Source organism: Lipophrys pholis (assembly GCF_963383615.2).
Source record: "Lipophrys pholis genome assembly, chromosome: 21".
Classification (NCBI taxonomy): domain Eukaryota; kingdom Metazoa; phylum Chordata; class Actinopteri; order Blenniiformes; family Blenniidae; genus Lipophrys; species Lipophrys pholis.
In genome coordinates, this window is record NC_137649.1 from 23,654,696 (window position 1) to 23,679,452 (window position 24,757).

Sequence of the window (24,757 nt, forward strand, 5' to 3'; positions counted from 1 at the left end):
CATCACCACCAAAGTGAGCAACAACAAAATACTTTTATTATGAAATAGAATGGCAGGACTTCCTACTGAGACTGCGCATGCGCATTTACAGACGCTGACTTCATTGTTTACGGAATGAAAACAGAATATATCATAAAGCTGCACTGACACAATATGGTGCCTCAACTGATGGACTTCAAAGTAAGATGGCAATAAAAACGAACTGTGTTTTGGTCAAATTTAAACTGTTGGCAAGTATGCGGTTTTGCTTTGAAAATGTTATATTTGTATACTCCTGGCATGTTCAGTATTGTTTGTATAATTTGTTTATTAAAAAAACTCAAAGGCTCCTTCTTAGTATGGCTAAATTTTGCATCCATACTTACAAATTTACAGGTAGAAAACCCTGCTTCATTGCATTTTTAGGCGAGTTCGGGCAGTACATCAATCATTCCGAAAAGCAAAAAGCAATTAAAACCGTGCCTGAGTGCATTATGTTCAGGAAGTTGACATAAATAATTTACCGCCCCCCCCCCCCCCATCTTGTCCCCTTTCTCATATTGCACTGTTATACTTTTAAGTACAATAAGAATGTCTATTGTAACTGTGTAAGTGCAATAAATGAAAAAACAAAACATCACAAAGCTTTATTTGTAAATACAAACCATTATAAACACAAACAATAAACTGTTCCTCTTCCTCCTCAGGCTCCTCCTCTGGGCTGCTCCTCCTCCTCCGTTACTCCTCGGACTCCTTCCCTCCACACAGCAGCGTCCCGTCCATCTCGGGCTAAGTGAGGAGCAAACAGCACCTCCAGCCTGCGGAGGGCGCTGCTCTGCTCCCCTTTACACACCGTCCCCGGCAGACGACGCATCATCAGCCGTACCATCACCTGATTGGCCCAGGCCAAACCCAGGGCGGGGCTTGATGATGATGAGGAGGAGTAGGAGGAAGAAGAGGGGCTGAGGGACAGAAAGAGGCAGAGCTGGACTGAAAACAGCTCTATGAAGATGGTTCTGAATTCTATATTATATTATTAGATGTTGAAAAGGTGTTTTGACAGAGTATAAAAAGCAGCTTTGTCCGCGAGGCTTCCTGACCTTCGCCACTACGACTGGACGTCTAACATTCACCGTCTCTGAGACACAGAGGAGCAATAAGGAGGAGAAACTCTTACCCCAAAGTGTCGTCGGATTGGCTGAAAACATCCGTCACCTAAAAGCAACAAAGACGAATCAGCAACAGCAGTGTGTGTGTGTGTGTGTGTGTGTGTGTGTGTGTGTGTGTACCTGGTTGATACACAGGACCGGCACGTTGAACTCTCGGCTCAGCTGCTGCAGGCTGGAGGAGAAGGCAAGCAGCTGTTTGTTTCTCGTCAGCCAATCGTCTGCCTGGAACTCACACCTGAACAGAGCTGCCGCCGAGTCCACCACCAGGAGGCGCACCAGGCCCCGAGCCAGCAGGACCCGGGCCCGGCGGGACAGGACCAGCTGGAGGGAGTCCTGGAGACACAGGACGGACAGCGGGTCACCCGAGGTCACAGCAGGTCACCCGAGGTCACCTGAACTCACCAGATCTGCTGCATGCTCAATGTAAATGTTGTTGGTGAAGTTCAGGCAGTTGATCACGTCTGGATCAACATCTGGACGGAGAGTCGACTGTTCTGAGATCAGCTGCTGCAGACGCTTGATGGGAAACAAGTCCTCCGTGCAGATATACAGCGCACCTGGAGAGACAGACACGACATCACTCTTTATATCCGTTCATAACTCAGCCAGAGTGCGCCTGGTGGTGCGTTCACTGACCTGACCGCAGGCCTCCATGGAGCTCTGGATACTGCACAGCCATGCAGAGCTGCAACGCCAGCTGCGTCTTCCCCGCTCCACTCTCTCCGGACAGCTCAGTGATGCCCCCCACAGGCAGGCCTCCCCTCAGCAGGTCATCCAACAGGGGACAGCCCAGACTGAGTCTGAGGCCGGACTCAAACCTGCAACCCTGCCCGAGCTGAAGCTGGAGAGCTGAAAACAAACACATGGGAGTCCAAGCCTGTGATTGGACCAACCAGAGCCTGTCTGACCTGTGATTGGACCAACCAGAGCCTGTCTGACTTGTGATTGGACCAACCAGAGCCTGTCTGACCTGTGATTGGACCAACCAGAGCCTGTCTGACCTGTGATTGGACCAACCAGAGCCTGTCTGACCTGTGATTGGACCAACCAGAGCCTGTCTGACCTGTGATTGGAGGACTGGTCCTGCAGGCTGCAGCAGCAGTGGACAACAGTGCCTGGATGTCCTGAGGAAACAGGCCCGTGAGTCTCTGCAGGTCCACAGCAGGGACACGCAACACATCTCTGATGTGTTTCAACCCGGCTGCAAACACACACAGCCATACGGTTACCATGGTAACCCTGCCAGTACCGCCACGGCACGCTTTCCTGTCCGGTTGTTCTTACCTCGCCTGAGGGCGGCTCTGAGCGGCGGGCGGAGCTCCAGCTCATCGCAGCTCATACCTGTGAGGAGTCATCAGCTAACAGAACCAACTATAATTAACTTTATAACCCGAACCAACTCACGAAGCTCTCTAATTGAAAGCCTTTAACTACAACCACACACCAGACCGTATATTCCCGCAAACACTGGGCCGTACCACTGCAGCCTCTCCGCGGGGAGGGCGGGCTCTACCACTGTAGCCAGTACGGGGGTGGAGGCGGGGGGGGGTTTATCTTGTACAAATGTAAAACATGGGCTGTTTGGTGGCACCTGATCAGATCGTGTTTCAATCACTGGTTTATTATTAATAAACTGCGATGTGACAACATTGAAGCCTGAGTCGTTTTATTTGTTTTTACTGAAATTAAGACCTTTACGTCCTTCTGAAGGAGCGAGTCTGACGTACAATAACGTCACTTCCGGGCGTCGAGTGAGGGAAAACAAAGCAACATAAACAGAATGTGAACTCGTCTGTAATCTTCTGTGTTTTAATCTGGACGGAGGCTACTGCGGATTAACGGAGGCGCAGGACCGACGGAGGACTGACTGACGTCTGTGGACGGTTGGGGTCTCCATCTCTGTCTCTCTCTTCCTCCGTCTTTTTCTCTCTCACCCTTTCTCAGTGTCTCTCTCTCACTAAAACTCCTGCTGACCTGACCTGACCCCCACCTCCAGGCTGACCTCTGACCTCCACCATGACCGGCCGGCAGTGCAAGACCTGCGGCGGGTCGGACATCGACGTGGACCAGGCCCGGGGGAGCGCCGTGTGCACAGGATGTGGCTCGGTTCTGGAGGACAACATCATCGTGTCCGAAGTCCAGTTTGTGGAGGGAAGTGGAGGAGTGTCCTCAGCAGTGGGGCAGTTTGTGTCCGCCGACGGTGAGTGTGTGTGTGAGTGTGTGTGTGTGTGTTTCAATGACTGGATTCTAACCCGGTAAAGAAACCTGACCAGACCGGTGTCATGACTGAATGTCCAAACTTTATTACACATGAATCTGTGGACGAAGTTCCTCATCGGCTGCTTGGGCGACCTGAGGAAGAGAAACGTTGCGTGAACACACAAACACTGCAGACAGATGTTCTGATGTCACCCGCCGGGTCACCACACCCACCAACCCGGTCACCACACCCACCAACCCGGTCACCACACCCACCAACCGGATCACCACACCCACCAACCGGGTCACCACACCCCATCAGGGTGGGCGATTTTAGATCGTGAAAGACTAGAATGTGTTGACGATTTGACAAAGATCGAACCATCATCTTCAGAACACATTCTATACGTTGATGTTCTACGCCGACGCATCAGAAGTTTCACGTAGGCCCAACCAACCAAATCATAGTGAATTACGAGCGTGCATGTTTGGTTGTGTCGCGAGGAGGCGTGGCTGAAGGAGGAACGGGGGAGTCGGTCCCTAAAAGAAACTCCCAAACAACCCCGGTTCAGATGTAATCCGTCATAACGCGCCTCCTTTTCAGAAGGAGAGAAACTTTATCGGACGTCTGCGCAGTAAAATGTTCTAAAGCTGTTGGATTTTTAATCGTTCTAGACATTGGAGTTTAATTGTTTTAATCGCTGCACTTTAATAGATAACCTACGATGAAGAGTATGTGTATAATGATTTAGTCTATTGTAATAGAATACACCCGTCTGTATTTGTTACATTTCAAATATTCTGTAATCATGATTGTACATTATATTTAAAAAAAAATTATTATACCTTTTCAATAGATATTTAGCTTTAATATAATAGCGCCAACATGTATTATTTATTTAAGAAGAAGGATTTAATAAGTTATATTTCTTATTACTACTAACTATAGTCACTGTTTGACTGGTTTAATATCCGGCTTATTAATGTGCACTGTTGATTTTGATATTTCAATTTGAGAATGTTCAAAATGAAATGACCTCAGTTACTGTGCATCTTTATTTTACTCTTTTCTATAAGCCATTTATTGTTTTGGTACTTAAAATCCTGTTAAATAATATTTATCAAAATTGCCTTACTTTACACCAGTTGATGTTTTTATTTTTCCCCATTGAAATAATTCTTAAGTAATATTTGATCATTTTGATGGACCTGCCACAGTCCCGGCTCTGGGAGAGTCTGAACAGGTCTGGAGACCCGCAGCAAATCTAGACTGAGACACCCCTGACATGCAGTACTATCAGTATATAGAGAAAGTAGTTCCTACCTGTTTGTTGAAGGATGGATTCCTTTGCTCCACTGTCGTCCGTCACGCCTACAGACTTCATTACTTTCTTACCGTGTCCCTGCCAGGTTCGGCCTGGATGGACAAGATTCTGCTGGTAGTGTTCGTGGTTTAGCTCTCGGACTTTAGAGTGATCCTGTTTGACCTGAACACTTTGACCCTGATTGTTGACGGCTGTCGTCCCACTGGTATAGATTGATGGCTTAGAGATCTGCGTCTGTTGAGCGGACGGTTTCTGGATGAGATGAAGTCCAGCAGGTTTGCTCGTCCTCTGAGGATTAACTCCGTTTTTCAGATGTCGCCTTTCAGTAAAGCCAGTTCGGTTTTGGTTCAGCTGGACCCTGTGGCCGGCAGACTCCCGTGGTCTTCCTGGTGAGTGAGCAGCAGCGTCTGTGGATGTGGTGCGTTCGGTATCAGGGGCACATGCGGCGTCTGAGCCACGCAGGGAACCTCTGGTCTGGATGTGGTGAAACCGGCAGGTTTGACGGAGCCCATGCTGACTTTGAAGTTGGCTGATGGGCCTGGTCTTCTTGTGGGTCACTTCCCCAATGGAATACCCAAAAAGTGTTAAATCTGCATCATGCTCCTGGCTCAGGTCTGTACCAGTGTGCGGCGGTTGGTCTGAAGCCAACTGGTCCCATGTAGGTTTAGCGTGCCAGGTACTATGAGCTAAACTCTGCAGACCTGGACTGACTGGAGTGGGACTGGAGCTTCCCAACAGTTCCAACATGGGAGCATCAGGCAGGCCACCAGAAGAATCTGGGAGCAAGGCCAAGTGTTCTTCATCTGGTCCTGAACCTGCCTCTCTGAACTCTACAAACTGCGAGCCTGGTGGGTTGGTGGGAAGCAACAGCTGGACTCTGTTGTCCATCTGTGAATCAAATCTTTGAGGAGAGTTTGGGAAGGGAGCACCAACCTCCAGGGACATGTGAGGACTTAGAGGAGATGAACCTGGCTTAGAGGCTTGAGTTTCAGGGAGCAACTTGTTTAGTCCGACATTGAGATGAGAAGGGAAGTCATCCGCAGCTGGACTGAGGTGGATCTGGTTAGTCTGGGTGTGGAACTCTGGCCCTTTCGGTGGACATACATGACCTGGTACTTGGTGTCCTGTATCAACCAGAAGAGAGGGTTTTGAGAAGTTTGGTGACTGAGGATAGATTTCACTCCCACCATTAATAACTGACCTGTATGGCTGTCAGAGACTGAACCAAGTCCAGGAGTCTCTGATCTGAAGACTCCGTCCACAGACAGTCTGTTGACCACATTCAGTGGATAGAAGCACCTTGCCGTCACCCTGTTGGACCAGCAGATGTACATCAACAAGTCATCACTTAACCTTCATCCAGAGGTCGGGTTAGGCTTCCCTACCGGAACTGGGATTCCCTGGAGATTAAGTTTGTTCCGTCCGCAATCAGCCGTCTCTTATAGAGGATCTCATTTTCGTAAAGCACGTACCACTCGCCAACCTGTTGAGCAGTCAGTGACAGAGCTTAGAAAATATTAGTTAGCAACTCTATCCCACCGTTATAAACATCGTACCTTTGCTCTGGTCCCACACGAGTCCAGTTTGAACTCAAACAGGACTCGAACACCGTCTGTGTGTTTGGGGGTACAGGTGTGATCCAGAAGACGGGTTCTCTCGGGGTGCACGGCAGGCCACGCGACTGTTGGCGTCACCACCACCGTCATGGTTCCATCTGCAGAACAGACTGACGGCACGGAGGATTGATGAGAAAATATCTCTATTAAAGTCATGGTACATCACGTCTACAGCAAGAGTCCACATTAGTCTGTCCGTCTCGTCCACAGGATGTCTACCAGTCTCGTCCACAGGAAGTCTGTCCGTCTCGTCCACAGGAAGTCTGTCCGTCTCGTCCACAGGAAGTCTGTCCGTCTCGTCCACAGGAAGTCTGTCCGTCTCGTCCACAGCCATGGGAAGTTTACCTATCATGTCCTGCGTTCTGAATAGGCATCGTTTGGAAGTGGACGTCTGGACCTCCAGAGTTTTGGAGTCTCTTAGAAGAAGCTTAAATGTTGCATAAAAGTTTGACAGGTTGATTCTCTGGAAAGTAAAAAAAAAAAAGTTAAGATCTTTTTTAACTTTATTTAGAATCAAATCCATCAGTGAGGAACGTTGATATTTCTTACTTCGTAAGTGTACCCGATGGAGAAGATGGGGACCTCCAGGGTGGTGCCCTGACTGTGGTTGAAGAGCCGATATCCTCTTTGGTCCACCAGCTCTGAGGTCAGGGCCTCGTGACCGATGCCCACCTCCCAGAGACTCGGAGTCCGATGTGGTCCAACCACACTGAAGGAGATCCCTCCCTCTAAACACTGGGCTGTGATCTGTGGAGGGACTTCAGAGGACCAGGAAGTCAGACTCCTGGCTGGGCTTCCTGAACCAGTCTTGTTTGGTACTTACAGGCATTCAGTGTACGTGCTGTGATGAGTGTGTGATGGTAGTACGACTCTCTCTGGGGCATGAGGGTCAAGGTGAAGTTCACATTGATGGAATGATGAATGACACCTCCACCCATATACTATTGGGAGAAACGGGTGGTGACTGTCAGCATGTTGATGAAACAGTAGAACTTGTTGCTCCTGGACAGACGGAATCGGTACCAACGTCCCGATGAGGATGAGCTCACCTTCCAGCGCACTGCTGGCTCCTCGAACGGAAGCACCAGCTCATAAGCTCCGCTGCCACGTGCTCGGACATGAAAACCTCTATCTGGAGTCTCAGACATCAGCTTCCCGTTGATCCTGACTTCTTCCAAGACCACGTCAGCCGGAACATTTTCCAGGTGGACACGGAACACCCGCTCCTCTTCGACGGTCTCTGTGCACACAGGACAGAGTCTGTCTAATCACCTGGACTGGATCCGACCTGGCTCGGGTCTGGAGACTTACTGTTGAGGCTGACTGCCGTGCGGCAGATCAGCGGTGTTTCCAGATGTCGGATCGCTCGGTGCCGAGTGTCGATGCTGCTGCCGTCGTCGTAGTACAGTGTGAAAACATGTTGGTACAGCAGGGAAACTAAGTACGCCTCCTTGTACACGTTGTTCTCCACCAAACTCTGCAGACATGAACCGCTTTTAAAGTCCACCGATGCCGATCTGGACGATAGTGGTGTAACATCAGTCCCCCGATCCAGTTCGGAAGGGACCAGGCCTACCTTTCTGTATCCACCTTCTGCCCCAAAAGGAACCCAGATCTGGATCAGTCCATCCTGCTGGACCAGACTAAGTCCTCTGGAGGTCGTGGTGACAGTGTCCAATAGCACGTTGTCCAGTCCCAGACTGAAGCCTCCACTCTCGAACCCGGCTCCCTCCGTCACTAGAGGGTGGAGGACCTTCGGAACCTCCCACAGCAGCCGGCTCCCGTCAAACGAGCCCAAACCTGCAGGACATGGACAGAATGTTAACAGAACGACGGTTCTGAGCTCAGTGAGACACGCCGATGTTCCTCAGTCTGGAGAACACTTACTGACTGCACAGGCCACCGTCATGTCCACCATCACCACCACCAGCTTCTCCCTGAAGAACAGGAAGACCGGGAGTACCTCCACTGCTACACCACCCACCTGAGGACACATCAGACTCCTGAAGCTCCCACTGTCCCGGTCCACAGACCAACACCTCCTCCATTCATTCATTTAGCTTGGTACAGTCAAAGATCTCCACAGACCAACACCTCCACCCTTCATTTCTAACTCACCTGTTGAAGGTTCTCAGCAGTGATGTGGGCTCAGCGGAGGCATGAACCTCATCGCAGGTCCCTGGTACTCACCATAGTGACTTCAGCTTGTGCTTGTTTGTATGGAGTTCGTAGCACAAGCCTGTGGATGGAGCTGGTAAGGGTGTAGTTTCCCTGCTGGGCCTCCATCAGGGTCAAGGAGGAAACCCGTCCGTCACTCTGCAGGAACATCAGCTGCCAGGTGGGCGTCGAGGTGCTCCCACCCTGAAAATGTTCGGCGGCATCACGCCCAGTAAACCCATCAAACCGTTCCAGTTCAGAATTTTACATTTCAAGTGGAGAGTGAAGAGTGATCAGAGCCGGTGAACAGCTCGTTAAGATTCCTGATCATCTATCAAAGATTTTGAAACAACATTCTTTAATTCTGGACCTGGATTGAGAAGCAGTGGACAGCTTACCTGAGATGACGCCTCCGGCCACACCTGGCTGCTCCTCCCGGGTTGTGCTCCACACGAAGCCTCTCGGTTCACGTTCACCTGCCGGAACCACCATGGTCAAACCAGGACACACAGTCTGAAGAGCACCTGGTGGGCGGTATCCTGACCTCCATGTAGTCCTCCTCACAAACAATCTCTCTGTGGGTCCACGTCAGACCAGGACACACTGCAGAAACAGGCTGGCTGCTCCACCTTCCACCACCATCGCTCACCAACACATTCAGCCTGAACGTGAACACCTCATCATCCTGGAGAAATGTAACAGAGCAGCAGAGCACCATCACCTTCCACCTTCAAGGAGTATTAGCTAGTTGTGGTTCTGACTGGGTGGTGTTCCCAGACGAAGGTTCTGGCTCGGTGTTGTAGCATGCTGGTGGTTCTGGCTGGGTGGTCGTACCTGGTTGTGGGTGAAGCAGGAGTAATATGAAGCTTTGAAGGTGGTGTAGCCGTCCATCCTGGAGCTGCTGATGGTGTAGCCACAGCGCGAGGCCAGCTGGTTGCTGATTGGATGGACTCCATTTCCATCTGCCTCAGGATGGAAGAGACGTGAGACCGTGAACAGTGCTGAAGCTCCACCTGTTGGTCAAACACCCACCGACGGCCTCGAGGCGAGGAGTCTGCACCGAGGACGCCTGAATCCAGAGGAACCGGTCCCGACACTCCCACGTCACAGCTGTGGACCCACGTGTCAAAACATCTTTCAAGACACGCGTCACAGCTGCTGTCCAGTTTCAGTTCTACAGCATCAAATACAACCGTCATCTCACATCATCTTTATAGAGAAAAACCAACTCCTCAAAGACAATTCTGCCGACAAGTCAGTCCAGTGTTTCTAACACCCCCCCCATCAGTAAACCAAACATCCTATGTCAGTAAACAAAACATCCTACGTCCGTAAACAAAACATCCTACGTCCATAAACCAAACATCTCGTCAGTAAACCAAACATCCTACGTCAGTAAACCAAACATCCTGCTGGTAAACCACTTACCTCCCTGTTGAAATTCAGCCGATATTTCCCAAAATTCATACCAGATAACAAGTCTGTAAAAACAAGCGCTGACATTTAGATTCACCTGTGCAGGTGAGCTCTCGTGTTACCTGTGCAGGTGAGCTCTCGTGTTAATTGTGCACCTCTCGTGTTACCTGTGCACCTCTCGTGTTACCTGTGCAGGTGAGCTCTCGTGTTACCTGTGCAGGTGAGCTCTTGTGTTACCTGTGCACCTCTCGTGTTACCTGTGCAGGTGAGCTCTCGTGTTACCTGTGCAGGTGAGTGCTGCTGAACTCACCCCACCATGAACGCCACAGTCGTCATTGTGAAGTGTTGCAGCTCCTCAGTCTGTGGACGAGCAGGTTTTCTCCTGTAGCCAGGTGTGTTAATCATTGGGTTGTCATGGTAACAGGTCCCAGGTGAGTCTGGTTGATTAGCACTGCAGGTTCATGTGAGGACGTTACCTGTCAATCAAACTGTTGACGACAAATATGTTCATCCAGGTGAACTCAGCAGTGTGAACAAAACACCTGTCTGTGTGTGCAGGTCCTGTGAAAGCTCCTCTCCTGGGTTCTGGTTTCCACACCAGTGTTGGTAAAGAGTCCAGAGCTCAGACGCTGCAGAGTGGTGAGTCCTGCTGTGACATGAGAGCTGCTCAGGTGAGCCACAGGTGAGCCACAAGTGTTTTGTGTGCAGGTAAGCGTCAGATCCAGCAGCTGGGCAGTCAGCTTCAGCTCAACCAGCACTGTCTGGACACGGCCTTCAACTTCTTCAAACTGGTGGTCAGTAAACACCTGACCCGGGGCCGGAAGACGGAGCATGTCATCGCCGCCTGCCTCTACCTGGTGTGTCGCACGGAGGGAACGCCCCGTATCCTAGCAACCACTGTCACATCCTCAGTCTGAGCCCGGTATACTAGCAACCACTGTCACATCCTCAGTCTGAGCCCCGTATCCTAGCAACCACTGTCACATCCTCAGTCTGAGCCCGGTATACTAGCAACCACTGTCACATCCTCAGTCTGAGCCCCGTATCCTAGCAACCACTGTCACATCCTCAGTCTGAGCCTATTTCTGCTGGTTTCCTGAGCCCTGTTTCAGACATGCTGCTGGACCTCAGTGACTTGTTGCAGGTAGGACTTCAGGCTGTTCTCTCTGTGTTCAGGCTGTTCTCTCTGTGTTCAAGCTGTTCTCTCTGTGTTCAGGTTGTTCTCTCTGTGTTCAGGCTGTTCTCTCTGTGTTCAAGCTGTTCTCTCTGTGTTCAGGCTGTTCTCTCTGTGTTCAGGCTGTTCTCTCTGTGTTCAAGCTGTTCTCTCTGTGTTCAAGCTGTTCTCTCTGTGTTCAGGCTGTTCTCTCTGTGTTCAAGCTGTTCTCTCTGTGTTCAAGCTGTTCTCTCTGTGTTCAGGCTGTTCTCTCTGTGTTCAAGCTGTTCTCTCTGTGTTCAGGCTGTTCTCTCTGTGTTCAGGTTGTTCTCTCTGTGTTCAGGCTGTTCTCTCTGTGTTCAAGCTGTTCTCTCTGTGTTCAGGTTGTTCTCTCTGTGTTCAAGCTGTTCTCTCTGTGTTCAGGCTGTTCTCTCTGTGTTCAGGCTGTTCTCTCTGTGTTCAGGCTGTTCTCTCTGTGTTCAGGCTGTTCTCTCTCTGTTCAGGCTGTTCTCTCTGTGTTCAGGCTGTTCTCTCTGTGTTCAGGTTGTTCTCTCTGTGTGTTCAGGATGTTCTCTGTGTGTTCAGGTTGTTCTCTCTGTGTGTTCAGGATGTTCTCTGTGTGTTCAGGTTGTTCTCTCTGTGTTCAGGCTGTTCTCTCTCTGTTCAGGCTGTTCTCTCTGTGTTCAGGTTGTTCTCTCTGTGTGTTCAGGATGTTCTCTGTGTGTTCAAGCTGTTCTCTCTGTGTTCAGGCTGTTCGCTCTGTGTTCAGGCTGTTCTCTCTGTGTTCAGGCTGTTCTCTCTGTGTTCAGGTTGTTCGCTCTGTGTTCAGGCTGTTCTCTCTGTGTTCAGGTGAACGTCTACATCCTGGGAAAAACCTTCCTGCTTTTGGCTCGAGAACTTTGCATCAACGCTCCTGCAATCGGTGAGAGCAGCGCTTTGTTCTCCAGCGCCGGTCCATATTTATGTACCATCATATTTAGACGGTCCAATCAGCGTCCAGCAGGAGCAGGTGAAGGTCTTGACAGACAGAATCGTTGTTGTCTCTGTTACTTCAGATCCGTGCCTGTACATCCCGCGCTTCGCCCACATGCTGGACTTCGGGAGGAAGACTCACCAGGTCTCCATGACGGCTCTTCGTCTGGTTCAGAGGATGAAGAGGGACTGGATGCACACCGGCCGCAGACCGTCTGGACTCTGTGGAGCAGGTGAACAGGAAGTGCTCCGCTGATCTGTATCTTCATCCTCACCTACTATACATCCTCATCCTCATGTCTTGCTCACGTTCATCTGGTCTTCATCTTCTCATGTTGTTATGTTCTCATCATCATCTTCTCTCATCTTCTCATGTTCCTCAGCTCTGCTGGTTGCAGCTCGGATGCACAAGTTTCGTCGTTCAGTGAAGGACGTGATCAGTGTGGTGAAGGTCTGTCAGACCACCCTGAGGAAGAGGTCAGTAGACCCTGTAGACCCTCTGGACCAGATCCACCAGACCCCTGAAGACCTGAGACTATGAGACCATGCAGACTGAGTTTGAGGACACGCCCACCAGTCAGCTGACCATGTTCTCCTCTCTTATAGGCTCACAGAGTTTGAGGACACGCCCACCAGTCAGCTGACCATCGATGAGTTTATGAAAGTCGATCTGGAACAGGAGTGTGATCCACCGTCGTTCACTGCGGCGCAGCAGAAAGCCAAGATGCAGCTGGTAGAGCCTCACTCTCTGATTGGCCGATAGACTCTTCTGTCTGTGATTGGCTGGTGTAGTGAATGAGAGCATGACATGCACCTGATGTTAGGTTGAGTACAGTTTACGTCTGGCCACTCGCCAGGTCTTCCATGTTGAAAATATATGGCAGGCAGTCTCTGATTGGCCGGTAGCCTCCTCGGTCTCTGATTGGCCGGTAGACTCCTCAGTCTCTGATTGGTTGGTAGAGTTGGCGCTTCTGTGATGTTGGTGTGTGACGGTGTGTGACGGTGTGTGACGGTGTGTAACGTGTGACGGTGTGTTTGGTCCTGCAGCTGGAGCAGGAGCTGGCCAGGAAGCTGGACGAGGTGGAAGGTGAGCGGCGGCTCAGGTTTTCAGGTTTTATTAAAACGTGAATCGACTGAAGCGTTTTGTTCCTCAGGAGAGATCAGCTGCTACACGGACGAGATCGAGAGCGAGCTGGAGAAGAGTCGGCCCAAGCTGAGAGGCGTCTACGCCGCCTACGCTAAAGAGATCGGTGAGTGTGGCGCCGTGAGTACGACCCCCGACGTCCCGCTGACTCAACGTGACCACGTTTGTTTAAAGACGCCGACGTCCCCGAGGGCCCGTCCTCGGAGGCCGAGGAGCCGGACGGCGAGGACGCAGAGCTGCGGGCGGCCAGCGAACACCTCACTCAAGACTTCCTGTGTCAGGTGGTCCAGGAGCAGGGGGAGGGGCCAGAAAGGGATGGGGCGGGGGCAGAGAGGGCCGGGGCGGGGCCTAAGAGTCAGCTGGCCCCTCTGGCCGTCATTCTGGGTAAAATGCCGACCGCCGCCAGCCTGCAGCAGACATTTCAGACCTTCGACCGAAAGGACCAGAGGGGCGACGCCGCCGCCGGCTTGTCATTGACGGACGAAGTGTCGGACGGCGGTGAGCTGGACCTGAACGGTATCGACGACCAGGAGATCGACAAGGTTGGTTTGACTCTCGATCCGACTCGCCAATCCGACTGTCGACCCGAGATGAAACCCCGGTGCGTCTGGCTGTGTGCAGTATATCCTGAACGACGAGGAGGTGGAGGTGAAGACAGAGCTCTGGATGAAGCAGAACCACGAATACCTGACGGAGCAGAAAGGTACCGTACTCTTAAGGCTGTTTTATGCTTGACGGACGGGCGTGACGTGACGTGCAGAACTGAGACGTGCGGAATCGGCATGAGAGAACATGTTTGCCATTTATACTCCACGCAGCTCCCGCTCCCAAACTGCAGGGGGCAGCGTTAGTCGCAAACACACTTCCACCGCAGTATTAAATTAGAGCAGAAGAAGTAGACTTCTTCTCTGAGACACCAGCAGGTGGTCCTGCAGTGGAGAGCGGACCCTCTGGTGACACTGAAGCAAAGCAGCATCTATGAGTCACATCTCGTGTTTTCAGTGTGGACGTGCAGCTTTATGCTTTTTGTGTCTTTAAAGCCTCTAAAGTCTTCAGTCCTCCTCCTCGTCAGCTCCGCCTTTTTCTCCGCACATCTCCGTCTGTTTAGTCAGAGAAATCTGGAGGCACACGGAGCGGTGACGTCCACGTGAACTGGAGGGGCGTGGCTACTGGAATGACGTAATTCAGCCGCACGGGGCCGTGCGGCGCTCGTGGACGTGTCAAGCATGAAACAGCCTTTACAGGCACTGGTAGTTTGTCACAGCCTGTGGTCGTTTATTATAGGCGGTGGTCGTTTATTATAGGCGGTGGTAGTTTATTATAGGCGGTGGTAGTTTGTTTTTTGGCTGTCGTAGTTTGTTACAGGCGACTCTGCGTTTCAGAGAAAGAAGAGAGGATCAACAAAGAAAAGCAGGAGGGAACCTACAAGGAGAAGGTAAGTGAAGTGAAGGTTCCTCCGTTACCGTGGCAACGCCTTCATCTGACGTGTGTGTGTGTGTGTGTGTGTGTGTGTGTGTGTGTGTGTGTGTGTGTGTGTGTGTGTGTGTGTGTGTCTCCAGAAGAAGAAGCAGTACAGGAAGCGGGAGCAGATCCTGGCGGCGTCGGCCGGCGAGGCCATCGAGAAGATGTTGGAGAAGAAGAAAATCTCCAGCAAGATCAACTACGACGTCCTGAGAGACCTGAACGACGGCGCCGCCGCCGGCTCCGCCCCCGAGACACCGGAGCCCGCCCCCACTTCACGGAAACGACTCAGCCGCCGCCGCCGTCAGAGGAGCAGCGAGGCAGAGCGTGAGCTCGCCGCAAACACCAGCATGATGGGAAAGAGGTAATCTGATTACTGATTACTGGAGTCCATCCTGGGTAATCTGCCGACTGCAGCCTCTACTCTGTAATCTGTACCCAGTAGGGAGTTTGTTTGTGACCACAACATTTGATTTGTGTGATTTACTGTGGAAACTATAGTAATCTGTAATCTGTAATCAAAATTCACCAAAACAAATGTCCTTGTGATCTCTAATCACAATTTAACTGGATTCTGTTCAGGTTCCGTCATCTCATTTCTTCAAAATCAAAGAAGAAGAACCCTGATCCTCAGGTAAGAACACCTCCTCCCTCCTCCTTCCTCCTCCTTCCTCCTCCTCCCGTCTCGGCTGATGTCGATTGTGTTGCAGGTGGAGAAGACGGTCACCGTGGAAACAGACGTGAGGACAGAGTCTCCTGCGGGACAAACGTGTGAACCAGAAGCAGAGTGTAGCTCCGCCCCCTCCGTGGCCCCACCCACTGTGGAGGAGGAGGTGGAGGAGGAGGAAGAGGAGGTGGAGGTGGAGGAGGAGTGTGTCAGTGCTCTGCAGCTGGTTGGAGGTCAGTCTTCATTCCTGAACGTCCTCCGTGATGACATAGCAGAGCTGCACTCTGATTGGCCGATGGTGTTTTTCAGATTACGGTTGTGAGGAGGAGGAGGCGTTTTAGCCCCGCCCACTGGCCTGACCCGCCCATCAGCTGACGTTTGTTTGATTTCCCGTCCAGATGTATATTTTTCTATCACAAAACATTCCTTCAAAATCAAGACCCTGGACCTCCAGGTACTTCCTGGTACTTCCCGTCCCGGCCTGGTTCCATAGACATGAAAGACAGAGGTGCCTCATTGACTGGCGCTGCCTATTGGAGCCGACGTCGCAGTGCGACGCCATCTTGGATGGGGCACCCTGCACCTCCAGTGCTTTTATTTCTACTGAGGAAGGCGGAGTCCACCTGTAATCATCACTCCCCGAAGTGTTCATGTTGGAAGGAACTTTACTGCTGATATATTTTTTTTTACAAAGACTTGACTTATGGTATGGCGTATTAATAAATGTATAAATTAAGAAACAGATTGTTTATTTGGATTTATTTCCCTTGCTCTCTCTAACACCCAGCGAGAGTCTTATGTACACACCAATAACACAAGAATGTCTTCATATTGTTGTTTATGTGTGCTGCGACTATATTTAGACGTCCCATATAAACTGCCAACAAGTGTCTTAAAGTAAGTAAGTTAAATTTATTTAGAAAGTGCTTTTCATAGATAAAACTCACAAATGGAATGAGACAATAAGACCGAACAAACAAATTACTTAAAAATACAGTAAAAGTGAGGAAATATTTAGCTGAAAGCTTGTTTAAATAAAAATGTTTTCAAATGCTTAAGAGTTTGTCTAATCAAGCGTGCGGAGGGACAGGGGCAAGTCGTTCCATAGCCCGGGGGCTACAGCCTGAAAGGTCCGGTCCCCCCGGGTTTTAAAGCGGGTCTTTGGGACCTTCAGGAGACTCTGGCCTGAAGATCGGTGGGTGACCCTGAGGTGTAGGGACACAGCATGTCAGTCACAGGGGCCTGACCTCGCAGTGACCGGAACGTGAAAATCCAAATTTTGAAGTCGATTTGAAATTTGAGTGGGAGCCAGTGAAGATTTGCCTTAAACTTTGACTAAGTTTTTTTTTTTACTCCGTTGTGTTGGAATAAAACCACCAAAACAAAGTGTTGTTTTTTTGGCCATTACACAGTTTGTATTGGTCCATAGTCCACTTCTGCTTATTTGTGTGTGTGTCAGTGTAAGGGAAGTTAACACATTTATTTATTTGATGTAAGAAGTGCATATATGAGTAAGTGTGAAAGGAGTTGCAGAAACAAGGGAGGTTTTAGCAGACTTGTGAAGCCCACAGCGATATGGGACATATTAAATACAAATATTCACATTGTTGTACTGGGAAGGCTGAGAAATGTCCGCTGGTCGTCTGTGTTCAGCTTTCCTTCAACTTTTTGTCAACAAAACACGGACAAAGTTGCCCGTACTGCTTTAACTCCGGTTGACTGCTGCTACCCGACAGTGAGATGATGCCCCATCCAATATGGCGGCGACGCAGGTTAAGGAAGAACAACCACTCCCAGCAGCCATCACGAACCCGGAAGTTGTCCGTCTGAGGAGGAAGAGGTGGAGGAGGAGGAGGAGGAGGAGGAGGAGGAGGAGGAGGAGGAGGAGGAGGAAGGAGCTCTGCGGCCAAGACTGAAGGTAAACACAGCCGACAGTGACAGACTGTCACCGACAGTGATCGACAACCCGGTTCACGAGGGTCTGTCATATTTGTATGTTGTTGTTTTACGTCATGACGTCACTGTCTGACCGGCAGCTAGCATGCTAATCAGTAGCTCTGTCTGTCTGTCTGAGAGAGAGAGAGAGAGAGAGAGAGAGAGAGAGGGACGGAGAGAGAGAGAGAGGGACAGAGAGGGAGAGGGACAGAGAGGGAGAGGGAGAGAGAGAGGGACAGAGGGAGAGGGACAGACAGAGAGAGAGGGAGAGGGACAGAGAGAGAGAGGGACAGAGAGAGAGAGAGAGAGAGAGGGAGAGAGAGGGGGAGAGGGACAGAGAGAGAGAGGGACAGAGGGAGAGGGACAGACAGAGAGAGAGGGAGAGGGACAGAGAGAGAGAGGGACAGAGAGAGAGAGAGAGAGAGAGAGAGGGAGAGAGAGAGAGAGCGTGTGCTCTTCACTCATCTTCATGTTTCCTCAGATGATGAAGAAGGGTGATGAGGAAGACTACTGGAACAGCTCCAAGTGCAAAGCTTTCACCTTCGATGAAGAGGATGACAAGATCAGCAGAGTAAGACCCAACTGGACCGTACCAGAACCAACCGGACCGAACCAGACTGAACAGGAACGTGTGTGTGTGTGTGTGTGTGTGTGTGTGTGTGTGTGTGTGTGTGTATTTGTGTGCAGCTCAAGGAGTCGCGGCAGGCCGTGAACAGCATCCGTCAGCTGGTGGAGGAAGACGACGATGAAGACGAGGTGGAGAAAGTCAGCTGGAGCGGCGAGCCAATCGGCAGTAAGACACCTGGACGAGCTCGGAAGCCGAGCTGTGATTGGCCGACAAGTGAACCACCGGGTCTGTGTCCTCAGGTATCTCCTGGTCCGTGACGGAGACGGCAGCGTCCAATCAAAGGACAGACAGAGAGCCCGGCTTCTTCAAAACCCAAGCGGACACACCCACTCTGAGCAAGAGCCAATCAGGATACTCGCTCAGCTCTCTGTTCAAAGGTGAGATGGGTGGAGAGACAGACGGGTGGAGAGAGAGATGGGTGGAGAGACAGGCGGGTGGAGAGACAGGCGGGTGGTTGTTCAGGTCACATGACTGAAGTTTTTCTGTTCTTCACAGGAAAAAACAAAGGAGGAAACTTCCAGCTCATCTCTGAGAGTAAGAATGACAGGATGAAGGATGGATGATGATGAGTGGATGATGGATGGATGATGATGATGAGTGGATGATGGATGGATGATGATGATGAGTGGATGATGGATGGATGATGATGAGTGGATGAAGGATGGATGATGATGAGTGGATGAAGGATGGATGATGATGAGTGGATGAAGGATGGATGATGATGAGTGGATGAAGGATGGATGATGATGAGTGGATGAAGGATGGATGATGATGAGTGGATGAAGGATGGATGATGATGAGTGGATGAAGGATGGATGAAGGGTGTGGACTCACCGATGTTCTGCTCTCCAGCGCCACCAGACCGTTCCTCCCGGATATTTGCTCCTGGACTCCGAAAACCCAAGTTTGACACCAAGGTATGAGATTAGTAATCAGATTACTCTGCTACACCCCCGCTGATATTTTGTTTATATGGTGCTCGTAATATCTGTGATTCTAGTCGGGAGACGGTATGGTTCTTTCATGAACGATACCGATGAATAGTAGTGAAGGAGACAGAGACTGATATAATACTGATAGTAGTGAAGGAGACCAGTACCGGTACTGATACCGATGATTAGTAGTGAAGAAGACAGAGACTGATATAATACTGATAGTAGTGAAGAGACCGATACCGATGAGTAGTACTGAGTAGTCTTTTGTCTGTTTGCAGGATTTTGTCGTAGAATATTTCCCTGAAGAGGCCATCCAGAGGATGATGCATGGAAAGGTATTCACAGTACTCACACTACTCTCAGTACTCCCAGTGAGTACTCAGTACTCTGTAGAGTGTGTAAACGGTACTGAGTGTGTACTGAGCGTGTGCTGAGTGTGTACTATGTGTCCTGCTTGTGTACTCTGTGTACTGCAGGTTGTGTCTCTGGAGAAGTTTCGTTCTCTTCAGGACAAACTGTTCCTGCTGGACTCGGCCGTCGCCTGTCACCATGGAAACGTCATCACAGCTGTAAGACGTGACTCGTCCGTCAGAACCTGAAAGAACCTGAACCGCCAACTGACCCAGACTGTTTCTTTCAGGTTCTCATCCACCTGAAGAGGACTCTCAGTAAAGGTGAGGTGGTCGTTGGTCCTGGACCAGGACCTGGTCCTGGTCCAGATCCAGGTCCTGGTCCTGGTTCTGACCAGTCTGTCTCTCAGAGGTCTTGTTCTCGGAGCTGCAGTGCAGACAGACGGCGCTGAGACATTTCATCCAGTACCTGACAGAGACCCGAGACCAGGACCTGCTGCTGGAGCTGCTCAGGTCTGAACAAACACACACACACACACACACACACACACACACACACACACACACACACACACACACACACCTGACAACTCTTCTCCTGTTCTCAGATCTCTGGGCAGGACGGACGACGTGGCGGTACGCACTTATTTCATTATTGTTGTTGTTATTTCTGTTATTATCGTTGTTGTTGTTATTACAGTATTTTTACTCTATAACCTTGATTTCATTGTAATGTTTCCATGGCAACAGCTGCTGCAGTATAAAGAACACCTGAACATCAGCGACGCAAACAAAAGGCGGGACTTCCTGAAGAGCTGCCTCAGGTGAGTGACAGCTCAAGTAATCAATCAGTCAAATACTTAATTTGTCCCCGGGGAGCAATTAAAATGGCACATAGAGGAGGCAGTTGGAATAAATATATAAATAAATTCATAAATATTGCAACTGCAACTACATCACTAGGTTAAATAAATAAATATCAGTGATAAGGATCAATAAAGAATCTGGAGGAGGTTCTGGTTTTCTTCAAAGGAGTTGAGCTCCTGAGGAGGTTCTGTCGCTGGTGGCAGAGGACAAGTTCAACCTCTGACCTCTGACCTTTGACCTCTGGGTTGTAGTCTTCCATTCTCTCTGGAGGACTTGGCTCACGTTCAGGATCAACACAACCTGCTGGACAGGCAGATCATCATCGAGGTGAGGAACCGGTCAGAACCTCCACACTTGGTTCAAAGCATCAGAACCAAACAGACAATATACAATCATCAGTTTGTGGGTTAACCTAACTAACCAGCTTGGTTGATCCAAGTTAACTAGTCTTCTGGTTCTGGTTCTGGTTTCAGGACACGGACGGAGTCGCAGAGCGCCGTGGAAAACTACTGAACAGTCCTGCTATCACCACGCTGTACTACTGCTGCCTGTACCACTACAATAACCAGGTAACTAGTTAACCCACCTGCCACTACAAGAACCAGGTAGCTACTTAACCAGCCCACTCTATACCACTACAATAACCAGGTAACTAATTAACTAACTCTCTCTGTACCACTAAAATAGCTTGTTAACTATTTAACTAACCCACCATGCTGCAACAATAACCAGGTAACTACTTAACTAACCCAACCTGTTGCCACTACAATAACCAGGTAACTGGTTAACTAACTCCCTCTGTACCACTACAATAACAAGGTAACTGGTTAACTAACCAACCTGCCACTACAATAACCAGGTAACTACTTAACTAACCCATCCTTTGCATCTACAATAACCAGGTAACCAGTTAACTAACCCACCTGCCACTACAATAACCAGGTAACTAGTTAACTAACTTTCTCTGTACCACTATAATAACCAGGTAACTAATTAACTAGCCAACCCTATACCACTTCAATAACCAGGTAACTAGTTAACTAACCCACCTGCCACTACAGTAACCAGGTAACTAGTTCACTAACCCACTGTGTTTCCTCTACAGGGACCCATCAGCAGTCCGTCCAGCATCCGTCAGACCTTCAAGGTGCGTCCCTTTGTCCAGTGTCAGACCCGTCTGTGGCCCCGCCCCCCTGACCTTTGACCTCTGACCTCCGCAGCTCTCGGAGAAGCAGTACTTTGTGACGGCGCTGGCGGCAAGGGCGAAGCTGAAGGCGTGGCCCGATGTGCACGCTCTGTTCAGCAGCAGGAACTGGCTCGGATTCACCCGGAAGAAGGCTCCAATCGGCTTCCAGCGTGTGGTGGACATCCTGCAGAGGAACTCCGCCCCCTCTCAGGTACCGCCGTGGTGACTCGCGGTGACTCAGTGACCCGTGCTGACTCGTGCTGACACGTGCTGACACGTGCTGACCCATGCTGTCCAGGTCCTCCAGGACTACATCGGCCTGGTGGACGACCCCCAGCTGAGGATCTCTCTGGCTTCCAAACACCGATGTCACGACATCGTCATCAACGTGAGTCACGTCTGTCCTCGCTCTCGGAGCGTTCTGATTGGCTCCTGATCCCTAACCCCCACCCTTCTTTGACGACCAATCAGACGTATCGGGACATGAAGGACCGGCAGCTGTTGCTTGGATACCGTGCTAAGGTGGAGCGAGGGTCGGCGGCCGAGAGGAAGATTGATGAGCTCCTCAACCAACCGGTGAGCAGGCGGAGGGGGAAGGGGCGGGGCTTGTTAGTGGGCTGCGTGCGTCCTGTGACCTCACTGCCGTTTTCTTCTTCACCTGCAGCAAATCCGCTGGAAGAACTGATGACTGACTGACGACCGACTGACTGACGACAAACAACCCTTTTCTATGGATTCTACGGACAGGTGACAGCCTGTCCGTCACCATGACGACGGAGTCGTGCGGTCGTCTGGACGCGGAGCTGCTTTGTTTTGGTGTTGAAGTCGTTTGTGGACATTTGAATAAAAATATATTAAAAACTGAACAAACACGTCGCCAAAGGTTTATCTCAACATGCTACGCTAGCACCACATGCTATGCTAGCACCACATGCTATGCTAACACCACATGCTATGCTCGGACCATATGCTATGGTAGCACCACATGCTACGCTAGCACCACATGCTATGGTAGCACCACATGCTATGCTAACACCACATGCTATGCTCGGACCATATGCTATGCTAGCACCACATGCTATGCTAACACCACATGCTATGCTATGCCCGATGCTGAACAAGGACCAGACCAGTATTGATCAGTATTGATTAATGAAAATTTCATGCAATTCAGGTGAGTAGTTTTTGCAAAAAGTTGGTAAAATACATATAAACTAATAATTGAATACAGGCAGACGAAATCAGTCTGAAAAACACCCGCCAGCTGATGAAGTGTAACCCCTTTTAAATCCGCTCGATTTACCTTCAACCGCCGCTTCTCAAATCGACGTTTTACCAGCTGACATTTCCATTGAAGAGATAAAGGAAACAATAAATCAGTTAAAAAAATAAAAAAAGAATCCTAACTAAACTAAACTGTCCTGCGGAATGGTACTAAATCCTTCAGGAGGACTTGATGACGGAGCTCCAGGACTCACTTCAACTGGACTCTAAGAAGAATCCCTCCAAAAAGCAGCCGAGGATAAAGAGGAATATATAAACTAAAGCAAATATCTATATAAAACATAGATTCCACAGTATACACGTCTATTATCTCTAAAGGACTGAATACCTGATGAGTAGGTAGATGAGGATCTACCCCCCCACCCCACCACACACACACACACACACACACACACACACACACACACACACACACACACACACACACACACACACACACACACACACACACACACACACACACACACACACACACACACACACACACACACACACACCTGAACAAATCGATCTCCAGTTCACTTTATTCTGAAAGAAACGTTGTTTTTTTTTTTGTTTTTTTTAAATTGTGAGCCTCGCTCTTCGCGCCGCCCTCTCGCCTCGTGCGTGATGACGTAGCGGCTGGTGCGTCAGGAGGACGCGCAGCAGCAGCATCAGGACCAGCATCAGGACCAGGTCCCGCATCAGGACCAGGACCCGCATCAGGCCCCGCAGAGAGCCGGTCCGCCTCGAGGGCTCGGTCCGCCCTGCAGCGCGTCTGTCCCGGTACCGAGGAGCCGGGAGCGGCTGAGGAGGAGCGGCGGCAGCAGCAGTGGAGGTAACCGGAGCAGGCAGGGCGTGGAGGAGGTGGGAGCACCGGGGGGTGATCGGTGGAAGGGGGGGGGGACCGGGCCGTGTCGGCAGCTCCTGAGACCCGAGGAAAGATCCGCTGTGTGTGTGTGTGTGTGTGTGTGTGTGTGTGTGTGTGTGTGTGCGTGTGTGCGTGTGTGCGTGCGTGCGCGTGTGTGTGTGTGTGTGTGTGTGTGTGTGTGTGTGTGTGTGTGTGTGTGTGTGTGTGTGTGTGTGTGTGTGTGTTCTTTTCAGGTGAGGATGATGATGTCATGGAGGTCGTCTCCTGCAGGTTGAAACAGATCACATGACATGGCAGCCACCATAGCATCAGCAGGTGTAGCATTAGCAGATTTAGCATTAACGTTGCTAAATCTGCAATATTAATGCAGGTGTAGCATTAGCAGGTGTAGAATTAGCAAATTTAGCATTATCACTAGCAGGTCCCTGCTAATTCTAATGCTACATCTGCTAATAGCCATTAGCAATTTTAGCATTTGCAGATGTACCATTAACATTAGTAGATGTAGCATTAACAAATGTAGCATTGACATGAACAGAAGTAGCATTAGTAGATATAGCAGATGCAGTGTTACCATTAGCAGATGTAGCATTAGCAATTATAGCATGAGCAGATGTAGCATTAACATTAGCAGATGTAGTGTTAACATTAACAGAAGTAGCATTTGTAGATATACCATTAGCAGATGTAGCATTAGCAATTATAGCATGAGCAGATGTAGCATTAACATTAGCAGATGTAGTGTTAACATTAACAGAAGTAGCATTTGTAGATATACCATTAGCAGATGTAGCATTAGCAATTATAGCATGAGCAGATGTACCATTAACATTAGCAGATGTAGTGTTAACAATTGTAGCATGAGCAGATGTAGCATTAACATTAGCAGATGTAGTGTTAACATTAACAGAAGTAGCATTTGTAGATATACCATTAGCAGATGTAGCATTAGCAATTATAGCATGAGCAGATGTAGCATTAACATTAGCAGATGTAGTGTTAACATTAACAGAAGTAGCATTTGTAGATATACCATTAGCAGATGTAGCATTAGCAATTATAGCATGAGCAGATGTACCATTAACATTAGCAGATGTAGTGTTAACAATTGTAGCATGAGCAGATGTAGCATTAACATTAGCAGATGTAGTGTTAACATTAACAGAAGTAGCATTTGTAGATATACCATTAGCAGATGTAGCATTAGCAATTATAGCATGAGCAGATGGCGCATTAACATTGGTAAATGTGTCCTTAGAAAATTTAGCTTTAACATTAGTAGATGTAGCATTAGCAGATGGAGCATTAGCAGATGGAGCATTAGTAGATGTAGCATTAGCAGATGGAGCATTAGCAGATGGAGCATTAGCAATTATAGCATGAGCAGATGGAGCATTAGTAGATGTAGCATTAGCAGATGGAGCATTAGCAGATGGAGCATTAGCAGTACTAACAGTAAATGTG

General features: G+C 49.7%; 3 protein-coding genes across 7 annotated transcripts; 2 read left to right on the top strand and 1 right to left on the bottom strand.

Annotated features, from left to right (window-relative positions):
- Positions 1-15: 15 nt before the first annotated feature.
- On the bottom strand, positions 16-2,910 carry LOC308126393 (DNA repair protein XRCC3-like). 2 transcript variants are annotated; one of them, XM_080490760.1, is made up of 7 exons: positions 2,433-2,910; positions 2,212-2,349; positions 1,785-1,997; positions 1,551-1,705; positions 1,269-1,481; positions 1,157-1,194; positions 16-941 (listed from the first exon to the last, which is right to left on the bottom strand). In XM_080490760.1, exons 1-7 carry the CDS (start codon positions 2,485-2,487, stop codon positions 683-685), a joined length of 1,071 nt encoding a protein of 356 aa, XP_080346886.1. In that variant the 5' UTR covers positions 2,488-2,910; the 3' UTR covers positions 16-682. The 2 variants fall into 2 exon arrangements, with proteins under 2 accessions (XP_080346886.1, XP_080346887.1); XM_080490761.1 differs by having other exon boundaries at positions 612-941; positions 2,181-2,349; positions 2,433-2,617.
- Positions 2,892-15,992, top strand: LOC308126385 (transcription factor IIIB 90 kDa subunit-like). 2 transcript variants are annotated; one of them, XM_080490739.1, is made up of 18 exons: positions 2,892-3,031; positions 3,145-3,348; positions 10,420-10,500; positions 10,570-10,743; positions 10,974-11,005; positions 11,864-11,936; positions 12,070-12,219; positions 12,370-12,463; positions 12,593-12,719; positions 13,034-13,073; positions 13,141-13,236; positions 13,305-13,672; positions 13,752-13,833; positions 14,513-14,565; positions 14,690-14,955; positions 15,174-15,225; positions 15,302-15,491; positions 15,568-15,992. In XM_080490739.1, the coding sequence occupies exons 2-18, from the start codon at positions 3,165-3,167 to the stop codon at positions 15,597-15,599; spliced, it is 2,094 nt and encodes a 697-aa protein (XP_080346865.1). In that variant the 5' UTR covers positions 2,892-3,031; positions 3,145-3,164; the 3' UTR covers positions 15,600-15,992. The 2 variants fall into 2 exon arrangements, with proteins under 2 accessions (XP_080346865.1, XP_080346866.1); XM_080490740.1 differs by having other exon boundaries at positions 14,693-14,955.
- Positions 15,993-17,094: 1,102 nt separating this feature from the next.
- vipas39 (VPS33B interacting protein, apical-basolateral polarity regulator, spe-39 homolog) lies at positions 17,095-22,023 on the top strand. Of its 3 annotated transcripts, none has more exons than XM_080490748.1 (19): positions 17,095-17,176; positions 17,675-17,764; positions 17,881-17,986; positions 18,061-18,198; positions 18,317-18,355; positions 18,674-18,738; positions 19,035-19,091; positions 19,233-19,325; positions 19,397-19,430; positions 19,517-19,619; positions 19,715-19,742; positions 19,857-19,930; positions 20,225-20,300; positions 20,447-20,542; positions 21,079-21,120; positions 21,194-21,370; positions 21,458-21,547; positions 21,631-21,735; positions 21,824-22,023. In XM_080490748.1, the coding sequence occupies exons 2-19, from the start codon at positions 17,675-17,677 to the stop codon at positions 21,842-21,844; spliced, it is 1,434 nt and encodes a 477-aa protein (XP_080346874.1). In that variant the 5' UTR covers positions 17,095-17,176; the 3' UTR covers positions 21,845-22,023. The 3 variants fall into 3 exon arrangements, with proteins under 3 accessions (XP_080346874.1, XP_080346875.1, XP_080346876.1); XM_080490749.1 differs by having other exon boundaries at positions 17,161-17,237; XM_080490750.1 differs by having other exon boundaries at positions 17,167-17,250.
- The last annotated feature ends 2,734 nt before the right edge of the window (positions 22,024-24,757 follow it).

Excerpts from the sequence above, each read along its gene's own strand:
- LOC308126393 (XM_080490760.1), bottom strand. The coding sequence starts at position 2,487 with ATGAGCTGCGATGAGCTGGAGCTCCGCCCGCCGCTCAGAGCCGCCCTC. Across the intron at positions 1,998-2,211 it reads GACCAGTCCTCCAATCACAG|CTCTCCAGCTTCAGCTCGGG; the intron begins GTCAGACAGGCT and ends GTTTGTTTTCAG. Across the intron at positions 1,482-1,550 it reads TTGAGCATGCAGCAGATCTG|GACTCCCTCCAGCTGGTCCT; the intron begins GTGAGTTCAGGT and ends CTGTGTCTCCAG.
- vipas39 (XM_080490748.1), top strand. The coding sequence starts at position 17,675 with ATGATGAAGAAGGGTGATGAGGAAGACTACTGGAACAGCTCCAAGTGC. Across the intron at positions 19,326-19,396 it reads ATGGAAACGTCATCACAGCT|GTTCTCATCCACCTGAAGAG; the intron begins GTAAGACGTGAC and ends TGTTTCTTTCAG. Across the intron at positions 19,931-20,224 it reads TTCCTGAAGAGCTGCCTCAG|TCTTCCATTCTCTCTGGAGG; the intron begins GTGAGTGACAGC and ends TCTGGGTTGTAG.
- LOC308126385 (XM_080490739.1), top strand. The coding sequence starts at position 3,165 with ATGACCGGCCGGCAGTGCAAGACCTGCGGCGGGTCGGACATCGACGTG. Across the intron at positions 10,744-10,973 it reads TCGCACGGAGGGAACGCCCC|ACATGCTGCTGGACCTCAGT; the intron begins GTATCCTAGCAA and ends GCCCTGTTTCAG. Across the intron at positions 13,074-13,140 it reads GAAGCTGGACGAGGTGGAAG|GAGAGATCAGCTGCTACACG; the intron begins GTGAGCGGCGGC and ends TTTGTTCCTCAG.